This window comes from Calidris pugnax, unplaced genomic scaffold, assembly GCF_001431845.1.
Source record: "Calidris pugnax isolate Ruff unplaced genomic scaffold, ASM143184v1 scaffold25, whole genome shotgun sequence".
NCBI classification, from domain to species: Eukaryota; Metazoa; Chordata; class Aves; order Charadriiformes; family Scolopacidae; genus Calidris; species Calidris pugnax.
Window position 1 is genome coordinate 10,751,065 of NW_015090805.1, and position 14,379 is coordinate 10,765,443.

Consider the following 14,379-nt stretch of genomic DNA (forward strand, 5'->3'; position numbering starts at 1 on the left):
ATTTGGTGGATTTTTTGCAAGTATTTGTTATAGACATGTCATGTTTGAGATGCTCTCCACAGTTTCTGAAGATGTTAGGAGGAGTAAACATTGGATAGTTTTACTGATCAAGGCACAGCAATCAAGGTGTCATCCCAGTTACTGGAAAATACTCTAGTTACCCAGTGGAAGGACAGTGATGGTTGACTGTTAAATCATACAGAGCTTACTGGTTCCTCAGAAGGAGAGAAATTGAGATAGTAAAGGGAAGTAGAAGTGTTCCTGCTTTATTTTTTTAAGCTAAACTGTGGCAACATGTTGATATCTTAAGGCAGGACAATAAATGTTCTCTCCTTTTCTAATAAAAAATGAAATACTTGTTTTAATTGTCGTGACAAAATAGTATTTTAACTTACAATGCTAAACTAATGTGTTAGGGTAGTTAGATGCTGGCTCCTGCAATGTTGCTTGGTGTGATACTTTTTTTTTATTACTGTAGGCATGTAAAATTCATAAAGGTTTTTTTTTGTGCTTGTTTAAACAAAAAGTGGGGGAACTAACAGACGGGGTTTGCGTACTTCTTATAAGATGGTAATTCTGTTTTTTCAGTTTGGATTTTCATGAATTTTTAAAATGCTTTTAATTTTCCCCTTGAGAAGCCTTCTAGCTAAAAGATTAAAAGTTAAGAGTGGATATTTAAACGTTAATTGCATGCTCTGCTGTACCTTGAATGCGACGGGCTCGCCTTGGGAGCGTGCGGGGTGGTGGAGAACATTGACTTCTCTTGAGGAACCTAACCTGATGGGGAGACTTACCTTTCTGTTGGGTTTCTTGGGTGGTAGAACTGAAGTGAGTGTTTTCAGTGTTACACCATTGGAGGTTGGCTACATGGGAAGGCAGCGGGTAGAATGGGCAAGCAGTTGATTTGCCTTCGTGGTGGTGTGTTGTCCCACGGGAGGGATTTGAACCAGTGTTGAGGTTTGTTGAGGGGGGGAGGAGGGTGAAGTTGGTTTATACGTGCAGGTAGGAAGCTCACAGGTGTTCCAGAATTGCCTTTAGTTGGGAAGCTGTTGAGGGAGGGCAGCTCTGAGGTTGGCTCCGTACCCTGGCAGTGCCCAGGGGATCCAAGGAGGGGGGTGGTAGGCAGGCAGCCCTTTGGGTAGCCTGCAGTAAGCCTTGGGAGTTCAAGGCTTGTTCAGGTAGGTGGTCTTCTGTAATACTTTGCTGTGAGCAGTCCCATTTCGATAGCACCCCAGGCACCTTGTTTTAAGATTCAGTCGAAACAAAGCTTAGGTGGGAGCCACCACTTTTAACTCAACCACAGTCATAAGGCATCACAAAACACAGCCTGGTGTGCTCCACATCTGAGTGAATGAGGGAGGGTCTTGAAAAAAGATGCATTGGGAGCTTGTTTTAGGGGTTTTTTGGTGTGTGGTGGTGGTGTTTGGTTTTTGGTTTTGTGTTTTTTGGTTGTTTTTTTTTAGGAAACTTGAAGAAAACTTGTTACTTCTTTTGCTAACTCTTAGTGACACACACCCCCACACCCACCCCCCAGCCCAGCACCATTTTACCAAGTATATTCGGAAAATTAAATTGCATAACATAGCGTGTTACAGTTATGCATGTTGTTCTGTGTTTAGCCCAAGTTGATAAGGTGATCATGTGGGGCCCCAAATGAGTTTGTTCACTGCTTTAAATTCTGTGCTACACTGTGGTGTTCTGGATTTCTCTGAAGACCTTATTTACACTTCTTGTATCTGCTCGAATCAAAAAATTTCAGCTGTAAAATGGAACTGTTCCTGCTTTGGATGGACTCATCTGTCAGACACAGTGTTAAAGCTTTTTTTTTTTCCCCTTTTCCTCCCAGGTGCCTGCTGATGGAAATGCTGGGTTGTTGGCAGAACCTCAAATCGCCATGTTCTGTGGGAAACTCAACATGCACATGAACGTGCAGAATGGAAAGTGGGAATCAGACCCCTCCGGCACCAAGACCTGCATCGGGACAAAGGAAGGGATTCTCCAGTACTGCCAGGAAGTAAGTACTGTCCTCAGGAACAACTGCAATTGTGGTTCTTCTGAAACATAAAGGTGCAGGCACATGCTGGAGAGCTGAGTCTATAGGGACCTTACCTTTCTATTTTTTTCTCTTCTGCTCCATTGCCCTTTTGTCTTTTTAAAGAGGTTCTCCCCAGAGCCTGTTAAAAAAAGCTTCAAAACCTGGTTGCTGGGAGTCACTGAGTCTGTTGGACGATTTTGCCCCTCTGTCTTCTGCCCTTGTATTGTGTATGCACAATGAACTTCTTGCTTATAAAATATTTTGAACAAAGATGATGTGACATTTTATTATTTAAAATGCCCTTGTTCTTTCTGGGCTGATCTTGAAAGAGTCAGCTGTAACACATCTTCATCCTACCGTGGTACTGAAATACACGGGGTCAGGCTGGAGTTATTGGTCTCTGCTGCACACTGAACCATTCACAGTTTCTTAATAGAAAAAGCTTGCCCTACAGATGAAGTCACAATGACTGATTTCATGTTTGAGAGCAGAAACTCATTACCCACTCTCTTATGTCCTAAAAACAGACTGTGGATCTAATTTTGTTTTGTCTCTATGCTGTGATTGTGCGATAACCTCGTACCAGTGTGTTACAATTTAAAAAGAAAATGCGGATTTCATGCCATGAAACAAAAGGGCATGGCTTGAGTTGCTTTAGTCCTATGTCTTTCTATACCATCTCTACTTTTTTTTTTAGACAGGGGCTATTGCTTATTGCCATAGCAGTAGCTGTCTGGCTTCCTAAATTTCAAATGAATTCCTGTGAAAATGCCTCTCTAGAAAGCAAGATAATTCACACTTCAGATCTCTGCTCTCTTAGCATCTTCATTCCTGTCCTTTCACCCATTGGCTGTTCCTTCTGTTTCTTGTGGTGTTCAGTTCAGGTTTTTTTGAGTTTGGGCTTTATGGTCTAGAATATTCATTTTACAGAAGATACTGTAATGGCTGTTAAAATTGATTCTTCACCAGGAGCTTTGTCTTTTTACTAAGAACAGTAATTACTTTGTGAAATTCATAATACTTTTGTTTACCACTAACATAAATACCAAACATAATCTATTAGTAAGGTTTCAGAGGTTTCTTCTGGTTTTCTGTTGTCTCCTTTGATTTAGCTAAATAAAGTTGATTTATGCATAGGGAAATTACTAAGGGTTGGAAAAAGAAATAATAAGCTGGAAGTAGAGAATCGGTGAATGAAAGTCTACAAAGTATTAAGTCTTTGTTTACAATTACAGAAAGAAATATGTGAATTTACAGACAGTAAGAGCAGAAGATTTGGGGCATTTTAAGGCATGCATAGCTCAGTAGGTTGGCAATTCAGTTACAAATGCTGCAGGTAGGGAAGGATTCCAGAACAAGGACACTCGGAGCTGTAAATCCCAGCTGAATGTCAGGTGATTTTGAAATTTTGTGTGGCATTTAAAAAAAAAAAAAACAACAACCAAACAAAAAAACCCTCTTAAAAATAAAGTGAAGAGGAAAGTAAAAACAGTCAGAAGGTAGTAGCCATATATTTTTAGATGACAAAGGGAATAATAAGGAAAGCTGGGACAGCACATAAGTTAAAAATTCTTTGCCATGAGAGTGACATGCCATGGCACATGCACACAGGCAGGCTGTGGAGTCCATCCTTGGAGACTGGGAGAGCTGAACTGGACAAGGGGCTGAGCAACATGATCTGGAGCAGAGGAGGATCTAGATGATCTCTGTAGCTCTCTTTTAACCTTAATTTTTTTGTGAGTCTGAAATTTCTCCTTCCTGGAGAAACAACGGAGAGGCCTTGCATTACTTGTATTTTTAAGGGTAAATATTAAAACTCCAGTGTGATGGTAGCCTTGATTTGTGTGCTGACAGTTCATTAACTTAATATTAAATGATCATGTCATGATTTTGGAGCGTCTCTTCAGCTGTGGTTAAAAGCATAGCATAGGGGGTTTTGCCATGTCAGATGGCAAGGTGCTGGCAGGTCTACTCCCTAAAAATGGAGTAGGTGTCTTACTGCTTTTAGTCAATCTATGCTATTACAGGTGTGTGATTAAGTACTGTGCTAACTAATTGCTCACTAACTTCAAGTGAGCAATTCTGCTGTGGGGGTCTGGCTAAAAAGGCTTACCTTGCCGTGCTCACCAGTAGGCAATCTGATTGTGGGAAGCTGCTGATGTCCTGTTTTATCTTTACTACACACACACACACCTGAGTTGCACAGTACAACTGGCCGTAGGACGCTGGTGGAGAAGGGGCAAGCTGGCCTGGGGTGCATGTAGCAGTAGCACTGGGGCACTCCGTCAGCAGCTGGATTGAGGGTGGGGATGAGTCATGTGAGCCATCATTTTTTATACTATGTATATTTTTTTGTACTATTCAGAAATAGGTAGCAAATATTAGGAAGGTTGGATCTGCTGACAGCAAGTTAAAACAAAAAGCCACATAGAACTTGGTTCAACCTGGCAGGGTGGAAAGAATCATAGAATGGTTAGAGTTGGAAGGAACCTTAAAGATCATCTAGTTCCATCCCCCCTGCCATGGGCAGGGACACCTCCCACCAGACCAGGTTGCTCAAAGTCCCATCCAGCCTGGCCTTGAACACTTGAGGGGATGGAGCATCCACAGCTTCTCTGGGCAACTTGTTCCAGTGCCTCACCACCCTCACTGTAAAGAATTTCTTCCTAATATCTAATCTAAATCTACTGTTAAAACCACTACCCCTCGTCTTATCGTTACACTCCCTGACAAAGAGTCCCTCCCCATCTCTCCTGTAGGTCCCCTTTAGTTATTGGAAGGCCACTGTCATGTCTCCCTGGAGCCTTCTCTTCTCCAGGTTGAACATCCCCATCTCTCTCAGCCCCTCTTCATAGGAGAGGTGCTCCAGTCCTCTGATAATCTTTGTTGCCCTTTGGTTAGGGGCTCCAAGTTGAGTATGATTCTTCTCCGTAGTCTTCCCTGTGCCCCTGGGTCTGTAGCGTAGTAGGCTTTGACTGTAGCTGGGAAGGGGCACTACTGCTTTGCTTCTGTTTAACTTTCCGATGACTTGAAAAGAGAAACAGCAGAGTCAGATAAAGGCACCCACTTCTACCAAAGCAATGCATTTGTAGAGAAGTGCTAGTAAATGCAACTCAAAATGGCTTCTCGCCTGTGGGGAATTCCTTGTTGCTTGATGCTCCAAATATGCTTAGTATCCTGGGGTAACAAGTGAGGGGGTTTTCCTCTTGCCTTCTGCTGTTTATGTTGGCTGCAGGACAGTGCTTGCTGTCAGATGTAAACTTACCTTTTCCCATTAGCAGAAAGCAGTAGGCATCAAGGCTGAGATGTGAGATGTCTTGCATTGGAACAGCAAGCAGGTAAAAATCTCCTTTTTGATTGCTTTTGCTAAATATGACTGTCTCCTTCCTTCATTTTCATGCTGCTTTTTTCCCCAAAAGGAGGAGTGCTACTTCGTGGGGTGTATTTTTGTCTCAGTATAGGCAGAGCCTATATGCTCTGCTAATCAATCAGGAGGTACTCTGCCTGCACCTCTGTTCTTCATGCTCCCCAACACCATGGCAGCTTCCTTGGTTCTTTGGTCTTTCTATAGCAGCAGCTGTTAGTACCACTCCGCTAAGGTACTGGGGATTTTCTCTGGCTCTGAGCTGTCCTTGAAATGTCCCCCTGCATCTCCAGTGAGAAATCTGTCCGTCCTGGTGTTTATTTGCAGACACCTTGAGTGGCTCTGCACCAGGCTTTGTGTTTATGGCTGTAGTACAAGAGATGATGCTCTACTGCAGCAGATCCTGTAGAGTTATTAGCTTATGCACCCAGTTCCTCCTACACCAGGGGCGCATCGAAAGGAGCCAACTGGGCAGAAATTCAATGAGCAAGTACAGTGGAGATCTTGCTCTGTGACTCCTTGTCTCTGAAATGATACAAGCTAGTAACTTTTATGAAGAAACCCCAGTTAATCAAAAATGTTACTCTGTCTAGCCTCTGGCTTCTTCTTCCATCAAGGTATCATAACAAAAATAAAATCTCCCCTTTTTCAACAGAACTTACAAATAGACGTGTTCCTCTGCCTTCCTATAAGTTGTTTTAAAAGAGCTTTTGCTGACGATTCCAGGCCAGATGCCTGGGTGGTGGGCAGAGGTGAAGGAAGTACAGAAGGGCTTATGTTTATTGGGAGCATCCTATCTTTTCTTTGAGATTGTTGTTGTTGCCTCTCCTCATCCATTGCCAGTGTAGGTGGATTTTGAAGTCTTGATGCAGGAAGTAACAGCAGAGGAGCATTGCAGGGGCAGCAAGGGAGGAACAGGGAATAAGCAGAACCGCCTACGTGTTTTGAAGATTTATGTCACTTGCTGTTGCTTTGCTTATTTTGAGTGGGAGCTCAGTGCAGCACAGGAACTGTCTGGATTTATATTTGGACAACACATCACCCAATTTAAAGATGACAAAGCTCAGACTATACATTACTTATTTGAAAGGAAAAGGAAGATACTTGAATGCTTCCTTCTAACTTCCTTGGGCTCGGTTAAATGCTGCTACTGAATTCACAAGAATTGGTTCTGGAAGCAGAGCATATTCCATCTCTTCTGCCTTCAAATCTGCACGTTCCCCCATGTTCAGCCTAAGCTGGGTGCTTTTCAGTTTTTTAAATATAGCACAATCAAGCCTTCTTGGGTGGAATGAGATGCTGGGTAGAGAAGTGGAATTTACGAGTGGCATCTTTAAATCTCAAGCTAGCTAGCATGCTGCTGTGTTAATTGTACCAGTTATTGAAGATTAGAATGGCATGGCCCTGATCTGCAAACAGCTGTCAAATGCAAGTGGTGGAGGTGCTAGAACAACATGGCGTTAATGCGAGTGGAGTGGTTACACCTGTGTATGTGCCAAAATCCTTAGCTCCTTGTGTCCTAGCCGACCCCTCAAATCAAGCCATGGGTCAGTCTAGTCCTGCCTCTGACACTGCGGTGCCAGCTGTTACAGAAGGACATGGGAAAAACCCTGCCATGCACAGTTACTGGATAACTGTCCCCCTGGGGGAAGTTTCTTCTGAACAACCCTGGGCAGGAGGTTAAGCTGATGTCCCAAAACAGGTGAGGACCGCTGCTACTGGATTTAGCTTTCTGTTGTTCTGTGGAAGAAGCTGGGTATCCCACCCACCCACCTTCACGTGGAAGCTGGGAGCAGGGCCCAGGTGGCACCACAGGGTTGAAGGAAGGTGCGTGTCAGAGGCCAGGCGGCTCCTTGCCTCGCTAAACTGTTTTCATAAAACCACTCTGCGCCCTGCCCTCTGCCAAAGCATGTGTTTTCAGGGTCACATGAATATGCAGAGTAGGAAGTTAATTTAGGTGTGCTCAGTTCCCTGTTTAAACGGAATGAGTGTTCAGATGGAAGATATTGGTGTATGCTTTATTATATTAGCAATTTTGAACAGCCACTGTGTGCTGAATTTTATGTCTAGTAATTAGGATACATTATATGAGTTCCTTGAAGGACTGAAATTATTTTGCTGTCTGTGCTGAACTCGGTGTCCAAAATGAATTGTAAAAACAACGCTCACAGCTGGCAAAAAATTCCATTTTGTCTAATGCATATTTTTCCCCCCACTTAGTTTAATTTAAAGATGCTCATTTCCATTTTTAGTATGCATGGAGTTGAACAGAATGGAAAGGAATGGTTCTGACGACTGTGGGTGGTTTTTTTTTTCAAGATCAAAGTAAAACTAGTTTGGGTCTGCATATCGCATGCGTGGTTGAGTGGATGGAGTATAAACCTGAGAGCCTGGAGATAGAGATGTGCCTTGTAAGCAGTAGCTGTCTTGCTGTGAGAGCTTTGGCTAGATACTTAGATTAACTTTCAGACATAGAATATATGTTGGCTTTGGTAGGTGTTATACCTGGCACCTCTGAGAACACATCATGGCTGCCTGGTTTATTTTGTAAAGTCATGACGTTCAGTGTCTTGCACTGAATGTGTATTTCTTACAGCAGTCCTCCCCAGAAATAAAAACATTAATTATAAATGCACGGTACTATGCTCTTAACTATATCTTTGTGTGACATGGAGCAGAAAATAGTAGGGTAAATTCAGATAACAGATAATTCATTAGAACTGTTGACAGAACAGTGTTTACATTTCTAATCTCTAGTCATAATACTTGCAAAAAATATCATCTTCTCATTTGCTCAAATCTTTTGTTTTTACGCCACGTATTTCATTAAGGTGCTGCTGAAACCCAAAGCATTTTTTTAGCCAGATCCAGTACAATCTGGAGCGTGACCATACTAGGGCTTTGATGTTAATTCATCTCACTGCCTCCTGCTTCAAAGTAGTCCTCAAGCCCTCTGTTTTGTAGATGGGCCAAAAGGATCATCAAACGACTGCCCCATCTTCATTTTCTGTGCTTGCTTGGCTCCCTACCGCCACTGTCTCAGATAATCCTTCTGTGCTTGTTGCTCTGGAGCCCACGCCAGGCAGAATCAGGCAGGCAGGACTGATGGCAGTGGGTTCCCTCCCTCTATTTTTGTCCTTATTGAGGGCTTCTAGAAATTTGTTAAAGGGTTTGTTGAACTGGCAGGGATGCTGGAGATTTTAAAAAGAAAAAACTAGTTTGGCCTTTTCTTCTGAGAAGGCAATTTGAAATGCAATGAAAACGGTCTTTGCTTTGATATGGTTTCGCTCCACATTACCTTGTCATTTTCATCCTAATATGAATTGTTGTTTTTTTATCTAGGCTGCATAATGTGCTCTTTCTAGTTTCTCAAACCAAATAGCCACTGTATTGAAAAAGAAAATGAATTTTAAAGCTGCACTACTCTAAATTCAGCAGCTTAAAAAGCCATACATTTTGCTCTGAGGAAAATGATCCATTTAATGAAACATTATGGAAAACATACAAATTTTTGGCAGCACAGACTGTCCTTATAAACAAATGACATTTTCAAGGCAAATGTGTGTTTGTATATTCTGAGACGTGCACAGTCATGCTTAAGAGTTTGGATGAAGTTTGATATCTTAGTATTCTTCACATTGATTATTGAGGGGTTTTGTTTTATATAGCTTTTGGTCCACAGCAAAAGTTGAATTAGTTCATTCTGTCTGCCAATGCTTAAAATCTCATTTGTTTCAATGAAGGCTTAGATTTTGGAAATCAGGAGTCTGCTACTTGATGTTATATTTATCCTGCAGTTAAACCTTAATATGCTCACTGTATCACATTCTTGAGAAAGGAGGCCGGGCTTTTTAGCCCAGAAGAGAAATTAAATTAAAAACATCAGGATCTCAGTGTGTTGTTTTTATGATAAAATTTCCAACTGCTATTGAAGTAACATGTAAAAACATGGGGAAGGAGGAAAACTCCCTCTTCCTGGGGAAGGAGGCTGTTCCTGCTTTGAGGCTGAGTGGGGAAAAAGGATGAAAATGGAAGAGGATTGTCTGCATAAATATATATTTAGGAAAATTTGTACTACAGTGTTCAATGAAGCTGCAATGCTGCATTTTCCTCTAGATTAATTTTGAATTTCACAGATATGATGGACTAGATGAGTGGCTCAACTTAATCGCTGTGTTCCACCAGCACAGCATTTGTGCCAGGAATACAATTGTTTCTTCTGTCCTCTGAAATGCAATGGCTGTATGCAGGGTAGTCCTATTAATTTTTTTAGTTCATAATTCACTAGCAGACAACCATTTAGCATGTGATGAAGATGTCAAAAGACGTGCTAAATTGGAGATACAAAAGACAAGAAGAAAATGTTATATGTTATTATCAGCTGGGCTCTGTGGTTGCAGTTTGCTCCTTAAGGTTACAAAAGGAGAGGTAACCACACCTGCACAAGTCTCTCTGCATGCCTGGGGAAGGGAGTGAAGCTCAACTGGCCCAACTCTTGGCCTTACTGAAGCCCAAGAAACTTCCAAGAGGGCTGTGTAGAGAGGGATGTGATCTGTACAGGTGTTACCTCTCCTGCACCTGTGTTGTTGCCTGGAAGGTGTCCTGGTGGGGACAACACAGCAGAGCTCTATGGCTGCATTTCACTGTTCTTTTTTCTTTCTTACATGCAGAGCTAACCATACTGAGTTGTCTGCTACTTCCTTTACAGATAGATCTCCCAAACATCTTATGCTACATAACTGTGAGATGGACTGGTAGCAGCCCTTCCTTTAATAAATAATATTATAAGTCTTAAGAGATACTAGACCTGAAGTGTGATGATTACCTTAAGTAAAGAAAAAAAATATATATAAATATACAGCTGCTTCATTTCAGCCCTTTTGAGAAGGAAATGTCCATGCTAATCTACTGTCTTTTCCCCCACTTTTAAGACCATGCTTGCACGGACACTTGAGGCTGGCACAGATCTGTCCCATTTTTGGTAAAGGTCATCCTGGGTTCTCTTTAACTCCTGGCAGTTTCCACTGTGATGCAGTTTTTATTCTTGGGGCGGGGGGGAAACACATGCTTTCAGAAGTAAGTCAGTTCCTTGATCCAGCTTCTGTGCTAGCACTGGCTGATGGAGAGGTGTTAGCAGTAAGCAGACAAGGGATGGAATAAGGTAGGAATCGTGCCTTGGCAGTGTCAGATTTGTGTCCAATTAAAGGCACTGAAACCACAGCCCTAGCATCTGTGAGGTACCTCTGCAGATGGATCCGTGCAAGTGTGACTCTTTTTTTGGGACTGGTGCTCCTGAGACCTGAGAGCCTGCCTGCAGGGTTTGGGTGGTTTTGAGTGTTTAGGGGCATGAGCTCTTTCTGGTCGTCTTCAAGTCTCTCTGCATGACTAGGTGTACGTGTGAATAGGTAGTATGCTTTGTGGCATTCTGTATTTTTGGGTCATCAGTGTCCTTTATGGCTCTATAGCTTTCCTGTGCTATACCTCACTGCTTTCTCTTGTGGTGATAGTGTTACTCTTCTCTGGGGCTTTTCTTTCTTTTATTTTTTTTTTGGGGGGGGACAGGCTTCTTTTTTCTCTTGGTCCTGCCCCCACAAAGTTTCACCCTTGTCCATTTACTTTGAATTATATGGAAATCAGAAACATTGACTACAGATGTGTTTATTTCACTGTAGCAATGCATATGAAGCTTATTAGTAGCAGACAGTGGGCCGATCTGTCTGGATTGGTAGCACAGAATACGTCTGTGTTCAGAAGCCTGTCTGTGCAAGTAAAAGGGCATTATGTACGTATTTTCAGTTGTCAGTTCTGCAGGCAAAAATAAGAAAGGAAAAGATGCTTTCCCTCACTGTGGCTTTGAAGCTGTCAAGGAGGTGATGCTCGCTTGAATTCATAGCAGGGCAATGCCCCAAGGTTTGAAGAGGGAGATATTTCTTGATTTCTGGGATGTTCCTTTTTTTTTTTTTTTTTTTTTCCAGGCAGTTTATTACCACCGCTTTCTAATTCATCTTGTGACATAATAATCCGGTTAGCCTTTATTCAATCAAAATTATTATGTAGTACTGTACTGAATGCCTGCTGCTCTGTCACACACTGGAGTATCTTCCAAATACTGTATACTTCTGAATAACAAAAAATCCCACTGATAATCTGTTTTTATAGATGTGTGTTCCTTTCAGAATATTGTTCTAAGTGGTTGTGTATTAATTACAATTCATAATCATGGAGAGGCTTCTGGATATGTGAGCAATTATTGATGGCTTTATCCACCTTCTTACCTAATATACATTTAGCATTTTTTTTAATAGTTTAAACAGAATTTTAGCTGTGTGGTTTTGGGTTGGTTTTTTCTTTTTGTTTTTATTTTTTTGTATGGGGGGGTTAGTTTGTTTGGTTTTTTTTTCTTGATCAGGGCAAGAATTTCACTTTGTAGCAAAATGCTAACGAAGAATTTTGAAAGGTGAGGATTTTAGAATTTTTTTTCAGAGTTCTTGAGGCATCTGACTTAATGTTGAGACTTAAAAACAGAGCATTGGTTGTAAGGTCCCTAAGACTATTCCAAATTGTTATGTGGCCCTAGAGTGAATCCTTGCTATGGAAGAGACAGGAGCTTCTACTAGAGAGATACCATGTACTGTTTGGAAGATGCATCCCAATTACTCTTAAAACATCAGTTTTGTATTTTGTAGGTGCCAATAGGTGTTGCATATATTGACACCCCAAAAACCAGGAAAATTACTTGTACAGTAACGACAATGCCATGTTTAAATGTTTTCTTCTCTGTGGGTATGAGTATTGAAACGTGAGTACTGTTAGTCTGGACATGAAGAAATATGATCTGATACACATATATAGAGTTTCTCTTTCTGTAAATAATCATTGTAGCTCAGAAAAGCACTGACTCCATGGAAATTTAATGATATGCAGGCTGTCCAATTGCAGCTGTTTCAAGAAACCACACAATGTTTCCGTTAGGATAAGAACCAAATGAATTAAATTGCATTGGTTTACATTCTAAGTCATGTGTCTCCTTGAAGAAGAGCGATAATTAAGCATTTACAAAACACCTAATTTCCTCCATTGATTACTCCTTCCACTTGGCCTGGGAAGAGTTGTGGTCAATAAGTGGCTTCTTCGTAAACTCAGCTTCTGAGTTGCACATGGGAACTGTCAGGTTTTGAGGTAGTATCAAGATCCTTTAGTATTTTTGTTTGTTTGTTTGAGCCAATTACAGACTTAAACAAATAAAAATGGTAGATTTGATTTTGATGAGTATTCCTTTTAAAGATCTGTGAAGTATTGCAGCTAACATTGCTTGTCCAAGTTCCCACGTGGTTTGGCAAGTCTGTACACTCCATCTAAGAGGAAAAAAAAAAATCAGAAGGGATCATCCAAGAAGCAGGAACTCCATTTGTGCTTCTGAACAAGGAACTTAAGGGGATTTGATCAGACTGATCTTATTAAAGCTAAACTTGTAATACCATATAAGTTTATATGTGTATATTTTTTTACTATTTTAGAGGAGTTTGTCACAGAAGTTCTCATTGTGAGCTATTTCTGAGAACATCAGTGGGTATGGTAATAGGCAGTTACTTGCTGAAGTCTAGAAGATGGCTTTTATGATTCTGGTGTCAGTACAGAGCCACTCCATTGAGCAGCGGCATTTCATACAAGAGCCCTCTCTGGTTTGGTGTTTGGAGTGACACAGTAGACTGCGAGATCTTCTATATTCAGCCAGGTTAGAAGTTCTTGAGCAGCACCACTTTTGCATACTTTCTATTTTGACATCTTGAGCTGTTGTAGCTTAAGATTTGTAGCAAGAACAAATAGTCTCTCCTGTGAGGTGGTCAGATTGTACAAGCTAATTTTAGAGTTTCTTACCAAACTAACAGGAGTGCTGCTAAAGAGTGGTTTAGCAGAAGTGTTGAGCTTCATGAAGCAGTACATGCTGTTGCAGAAAAGAGTCAGTTTTCTTCCCCTCCTCCTCCTCATTTCTGCCCTGCCAGATTTTAGCATATGCCTGATCTTGCGATGAGGAAATTTAGGGAGCTGAACTGCTGTGAAGCCTGCCCCCGCAAACAAACAGAAAAAAGGATGAGTTTCTCTCTCTGACCTGGTTCACCAAGGGTCAGGGGAGCTGGAGTAATAAGATGGGAGAGGTGGAAGGGGAGAACAGGACTTTCCCTTCTTAGGGCAGCTGACCAGAGAGTGGCTTTGCTATGGTGTTGCTATGGTATGCTCCTGTGAAGGAGAAGCTTTTTGGATACTTCTGAAGGCACTAGATATTTCTGCCTCTTGACCCTGTGTGTTTTCAGAAGAACATAGCCAGTTAATACCTAAATTTCCCCAGTAAGTCGTCTTTGGCGATAAACACCATGAACAATTTAAATGGGAAAAAGTAGATTTTACTAGGTCTAGAAGACAGATGTCAAATCATCCCTATAATGAAGAGCAGGCCATATGTTAATCAGAGATGCAAATGTGGCTTCATGATTTAATTTTGGGCAGCAGTCAGAACATACGTGGAGAGCAAATAAATTTAAAATAGCAAAATCTGTGCAGAAAAGGAGAGAAAAGCAGGTGAAAATAAATGTGAAGAAGGCTGGTATATTTTGACGGGATCATGACTGCAGGAAGGACAGAGGAGAACTGACAGATGAACGAAAGTCTGAGAAATTGGATGTAATACAGTATCCTTGTAGTGATTATCCAATCTGAAACTTAGTTTTCTTGGGTCCTTTACTAAACCCTTCTTACATAGGCCTGCCATAAGGATTTTGAGAAAGAGGACATGGACTCCATCTCAAATGTAGAGTCCCAACTGCTGCTGGTTTTGCTGTTGCTTTTGCTTAAACCAGGGTTTTCACAGAATCATAGAACGGTTCCAACCCCCCTGCCATGGGCAGGGACACCTCCCACTAGACCAGGTTGCTCAAAGCCCCATCCAGCCTGGCCTTGAACACTTCCAGGGATGGGGCATCCA

The 14,379-nt window shown here is 41.6% G+C and overlaps 1 protein-coding gene across 5 annotated transcripts in view; it reads left to right on the forward strand.

Annotated features, from left to right (window-relative positions):
• Positions 1-1,842: 1,842 nt before the first annotated feature.
• Positions 1,843-14,379, forward strand: part of APP (amyloid beta (A4) precursor protein) — a 183,901-nt gene continuing 171,364 nt past the window's right edge. For all 5 annotated transcript variants that reach the window (XM_014938124.1, XM_014938126.1, XM_014938125.1 and 2 more), the window contains exon 1: positions 1,843-2,014. In XM_014938124.1, coding sequence (XP_014793610.1) covers positions 1,895-2,014 — 120 coding nt within the window. In that variant the 5' untranslated portion in view covers positions 1,843-1,894. The remainder of the gene's footprint in view (positions 2,015-14,379) is intronic.